Source organism: Otolemur garnettii, unplaced genomic scaffold, assembly GCF_000181295.1.
Source record: "Otolemur garnettii isolate 467f Iridium unplaced genomic scaffold, OtoGar3 scaffold00102, whole genome shotgun sequence".
In the NCBI taxonomy this organism is placed as follows: domain Eukaryota; kingdom Metazoa; phylum Chordata; class Mammalia; order Primates; family Galagidae; genus Otolemur; species Otolemur garnettii.
The window spans coordinates 2,258,819-2,264,818 of record NW_003852497.1 but is presented as its reverse complement, the minus strand read 5'-3'; the positions used below and the strand labels follow the sequence as shown (position 1 = coordinate 2,264,818).

The following is a 6,000-nucleotide window of genomic DNA, read 5'->3' as shown; positions in this document are numbered from 1 at the left end:
CCGAGCCCCCAGGACTATTTCAAAGTTTTTTACGGTCTCTATGGACATCTTATTCTTCAGTTTTTTCCTGTGAAACATTGCTTCAGGCACAAGTGACAATAATACATTTGATAACACTCCCTGGGGATAGGTTTTTAGCACAAGGGAAACTCAAGTGAGGTTGAAAAAGAAGAGCAATTCAAGGGTCATTGAGAGAACTGCCAGATAAGTCAAAAAATTACTCTTCTCTGGAATGAGGTTTTAAGAAAAATACTGCACTCCCTCTGGAACCAAGAATATTGGTTATTATATTTCAAGGCTACTGATGAGCTGGAGATCTGGAGATGGGACTGCTGTAAGTTAAAACATTACAAATCTTGCTGTTTTCACTATGATATATTTATTTAGATTGCTTAATATTTCGTTGGTTGCTGCTGGTTAGTTTTCAGAGTTGGATAAAAAAGATTCTGACAGTTTTTACAAGTTCATTTTATTTTTATGGAGGGCAAAATTTCTCAGTTTCTTACTCCAGTATTTTTTTTTATGAGTGTTCTGTCTTTCGTGTTTTAAAGATAGTTTTGCTGAATTTAGTATTCTTTGTTGACAGTTTACTTCAGCACTTTGTATATGTCATCTCAATGCTTTCTGGTATTCATTCTTTCTCATAAAAAGTCAGTTGTTTCACTTGTAAATCACATTTTGTTTTTCTATTGCTGCTTTAAGAAATTTTGGGTGAAGACAATTCAGTTTATAGTAGTTACACATTGAGGTTCTAGGTTGATATGAACTTGGGTGATACTATGAATAGTGTCCATTAATTCCTCTAGTGGATAATTAATTTCATTTACTATATTTTTCAACTACATAATTTCCTTTTTTTTTTTTTAATTCCATCTGTCTATTGATAGTGTCTTGTCTCTCTAAGGCAAAACTGTCATCATTCTGTTTCTTTACTTTTTTGTTTGGGTTTATTTGTTTTTTTGATATAGTGTCATGTTGTTCAGCCTGGTCTTGAATGCTAGGGTTAAGCAGTCCTCTTATTTAAGCCTCCCACATAGCTGAGATTGCAAGTGCATGCTACTATTCTTGGCTTTTTTCTTTTTTTTTTTTTTTTGCAGTTTTTGGCCAGGGCTGAGTTTGAACCCGCCACCTCCAGCATATGGGGCTGGTCCCCTACTCCTTTGAGCCACAGGTTCCACCCTGGACTTTTTACTTTTTAAATTGTGATTTCTTTAATTCTTTTAACACATTTATAATATGTTCTAAAGACTTTGTATGCTAAGTCCCCTTTCTTTTGCCTGCTTTTTCCCTTTATGCTTTCTTATTATGTTGTATTTCTCATTTTTTTTGTTGTTATAGAAAAATGAACATTTTAGATAATATATTGTAGCAACTCTAGCCATCAGGGTGTATTGTTGTCCTTGCTTGTTTGATTAGTTGGTTAGTGACTTGGCTGAATTATTTCATTAAAATGCATTTCCTCTACTGGGTGAAGACTTTGATGTTACATATCAAAGAGTGTAGCCTTGGGCTGCAGTGTTTAACAACCATTGGGCTGACAGTAATTTTAGTGGGGCTCTTTTTAATTGTCTCGTTCCCTGATATCTCTGATTAACTCTCTGCTTTTGTTGGTATCACACCCAGCTCTTGGGCTACACTATAAGTCTTCTGAATCCACTTTTTATTTTTGACAATGCCTAAGGCAAATATTTCTCCACAGTGTCATCCAATTAAATTTGGACTCTTTTGCAAAGGCAGATTTGGGGCTGATCTTTGAGGTTTGTTCTGACCTTGAGAGACCACTCATAAGCTGTCTCCCTGGTTCACTATGGTAAACTCTGGACTATGCTATTGTTGTCAGTGGTGACAAGAATGAGAAAAATCACTATTGTTGTCAAATGTACACTTGGGCTTGAACTTCCTCACAGTCTGTTCCAAGTAAAGTCAATTACCTTGGGCAGTACTAGAGAGTTCTTTGTTCTTATGGCCTACCTCTCACCCTGGGAAAACTCTGTGAACTACTAGCTCCAAGGCTAGGGCTAGGAATTGGGATGGTGATCCACTTCTCTTGATGTGACATACTGTTTGATGAGTAGAGTACTGGCAGTGGTGGTAGCCTCTGGTCTTCTTGTTTGTTCCTCCCACTATGAAATCTTTACCTTGGTAATAGGCTGGAGTGACAAAATTAGTGCTTTATTGTTTTCACTCATGAGGCCTGGGCAGAACCTCACCTTGGGGATAAGGGATATATGGAGTAAGCCAGTTTCTATCCTTCAGGCTTCATTCACCTGGAATTTAGCCTTTGTAACTTAAAGTTTGAGGGGCAGAGGGCATGAGAAATGCTGGTGCCCTGGCCCTTACAGGAACATAGCATAAGGCTTGACTGAGAGTTGGAGGAAGCAGAAACTCTTTACTCTTGAGCACACTTATCCATACCTAGTTGGATTTTAAGAAAAATCTGTGGCTTGATTGCCACAGACTCTTCCTGATCTTACTAAGATTTAGTATATTTTCTTAAAGAAATGTTTCTTTATTTGTTATATTCACACAGGATAATTTCCAGAGAATTTCCACAGTGATGTGTATGTATCTCTGTGTGTGTGTGTTAGTAATTTTCACTATTTATGAGTTTTTCAAGAAGAGTGGGTCCATGAAATTTCTCCATGTGCCATTCCAACATAAAACCAAAGACTCTGTATCTTCATTTTCTTTGAAGATACTTTCAATTTCATTTTGAAAGTCTAAGATAATTTCAGGCATGGCAAGAAACTACTCCTATGTAATTTCCTGAAATCCTTATTGTCTATAGGGATTTTCAGCTGAATTCTTGAGTCTGAAGAATACTGTTTCTTAAATAGGCCTTAAGACCCCATTTTGGGACTCAGAAGTTAAATATTGACTCTTTCTACATTCTATAAAAATCTGAATATTTCTTGGGGCAATGGATATGTCTGATTAAATATGAAGACAGTCCCCTTAAAGGAGATATCAATAAGAAAGAACAAAATAATATGCTAAAAAGTATAATCTTGCTACCTATATCATTATCCTATGTGAAAATTCAATGTAGTTTTATTCAGTAGGCATATGAACCTGTAAGCAGAGCATAAACCAAACTTTTTGCCAATAAATTATGCATAAGCACACACTTCATATGGTTCTCATTTTTTAAATTTTTATTTATTTATTTATTTATTTATTGCAGTTTTTGGCTGGGGCTGGGTTTGAACCTGCCACCTCTGGCATATGGGGCTGGTGCCCTACTCCTTTGAGTCACAGGCACCACCCAGGCTCTCATTTTTCAAAACAAAAATACTTTATTTTCTATTTATTTTTCTTGTTTGTTTTTTATTGTTTGGGATTCATGGAGAGTGCAAAGAATTAGGTTACACTGATTGCATTTGTCAGATAAAGTCCCTCTTATAATTGCATCCTGCCCCCCAAGAGGTGTGCCATACACACTGTGACCCCACATCCTCCACCCTTTTCTCCTCTTCCCACATGCTCATTCCCCTACTCCCCCTTGTATTAGTCCATCTGCTGCCTTCATATTAGAATTGAGTACCTTGTATTCTTGCTTCTCAATTCTTGTGATGCTTTACTAAGAAGAATGTGTTCCACTCCAATCCAAGCTAATACAAAAGATGTAAAGTCTCCATCTTTTTTAGTGGCTGAATAGTATTCCATATACCACAACTTATTAATTCATTCCTGGGGTGGTGGGCATTTAGGCTGTTTCCACATTTTAGGGATTGTAAATTGAACTGCAATAAATAGTCTGGTGCAAATGTTCTTATAATAGAAGGATTTTTTTATTCTTCTGGGTAGAAGCCTAGTAATGGAATTGCGGGATCAAATTGGAGGTCTAATTTGAACTCTTCGAGGATTCTCCATACTTCCTTCTGAAGAGGTTGTATTAGTTTGCAGTCTCACCAGCAGTGTAAAAGTGTTCACTTCTCTCCATATCCACGCCAGCATCTGCAGCTTTGAGACTTTGTGATGCCATTCTCACTGGGGTTAGGTGATATCTCAGGATAGTTTTGATTTGCATTTTTATGCTGATTAGGGAAAATGAGCATTTTTCAGTGCTGAGAGTAGGTCTAAGTATTTTCTGTGGAGCTGGTCTTATGGCAAATTTCCTCAGTGCTTGTATATTAACAAAAGATTTGATTTCTCCATCAATTTTGAAGCTTAGTTTAGCAAGGTACAGAGTTCTGGGCTGAAAATTGTTTTGTTTAAGAATGTTGAAGGTGGTTGACCTTGCTCTTCTGGCTTGGAACCTTTCAGTTGAAAAGTCTGCTGTCATCTTAATGGCTCTGCCTCTGTAGGTCAGTTGGCACTTACTCCTAGCTGCTTGCAGAATTTTTTCTTTCATCTTGGCTTTGGACAGTTCATTGCAATGTGTCTTGGAGAGGGTGTGTTTGAGTTGAGGTGACACAGGGGTTCAATATCCATCTGAAAAGAGTGTGTCCAGGTCCTTAGTAAAACTTGGGGACTTTTCATTTATGATAGTCCCCAATAGGGCTTCCATTCCTTTGGGACAATCTTCTGAGTCTCATAGTTCTCTAATTTCCTGTTCTGCTTTCTTTCTCTTCTTTTCTGCATCTTTAACTACCTGAGTTAACTCAAAAATGTTATCCTCTACCTCTAAGATTCTTTCTTCACCATGGTCTAACCTATTTTGGATGCTTTCTACTGCATCTTTAGGTTCCCTGATTGTCTCCTTCATTTCCTTAAGCTTTGCCATATTCTTTCTATATTTTATGTATCTCTTATCCAACTTTTGGTTCTGTCTTTCCATTTTCTTGTCCATTCCTTTTATTGTCTTTATTGTCCATAGTTTAAATTCCCTTTCTGTCAAGTTAATTAATTCTTTATATGTGGAGTCTTCTGCAATAGCTGCCTCATGGTTCCTTGAATGAATTTTGGTTTTTCATGTTGCCCCAGTTTTTCTTGTTGGTTCCTCTTCATGTGTTCTTTCTTCTTGTTCACTTCCTTGTCCTCCTTTTTTCTTCTCACTGTCCCCTTTGCTTCAAATTACCTTGCCTCAGAGTTTAGGTCTCAAAGTGGCCTCAGCTTGAGCAAAACCAAACTCTTCCTCATGGCCAAGTAAACAGACATCCTTGCTCATGATAACAATATGTTGCAGTATGTCACCAGAACAACAGGCGGCTCTGTGATATTTTTAAGTGACAGAGAGCACAGTCTGCAACCTTTATGGTCCTTATTCCAAACTTAGTTGCCTTTGGTGATCACCTGATTGTTTCCTCAGCATTCAGACGCTGTCATGTTGGGATTTTAAAGCTCACAAGAATCCTTCAGGGGCAGGTCTCACAATGCCCCCAGCTCAAGTTCCCATAGAGTGTGGGAGTCCCTCAGCCTGTTGCATGAACAGAGTTCTGATCCTGGCAGGTGGAATTAGAACAGCTGTGCTTTAGGCTCCTGCTAAGACCTTCTGACAACTTTACCACAATGGCAGCCCCCTGGCTGCTGAGACCTTCTCAGTATGGCTGCTTTCCCAGCCACAAACTGATAACAAATCCACTCCAACTGGCATTCAAATCTGGTTGCTGTATATTGTTCAAGTCTGCCCATACTTCCAAGCTTTCCACTCAACGTGCACCTTCTCCCAACAACTTAAAACTCCAGAAATGCTTCCTCCCATCCTGGACCTCTGTATGGGGCCAGCCGAGCCCAGCCAGTTGCAATCACTTGCCTAATTTATCAGATTTTCACTGCTCTGTTTCATACACTGTATTCAGCTCACCACCTCCTCCCTGAGCTATGACTCTGGGGAAGGTCCCCACATCAGGTATAAGTGGGTTCTCCCTTTTTCTCCATTCATTCTAGGAGAGCTCACCTGAACAATCCTTCTGGTGTACCATCTTGCTACATCCCCATTAGACCAACAAAAATGCTTTATGAAAATAAGTGATCATCTCCTTATTTAGCTGAATTTTATGGGTGATTTTACTAATAATTTAGAGTGCTGTGGCATCACCCAGCTCACAGCGACCTCCA

The 6,000-nt window shown here is 38.6% G+C and overlaps 1 protein-coding gene across 1 annotated transcript in view; it reads left to right on the top strand.

The window, feature by feature from the left end:
• KCNU1 (potassium calcium-activated channel subfamily U member 1) overlaps positions 1 to 6,000 on the top strand; it is a 319,066-nt gene that overhangs the window by 96,428 nt on the left and 216,638 nt on the right. Inside the window, 1 exon segment of the mRNA XM_023517014.1 lies at positions 3,542 to 3,547. Within this exon segment, the coding sequence (XP_023372782.1) occupies positions 3,542 to 3,547 (6 nt within the window).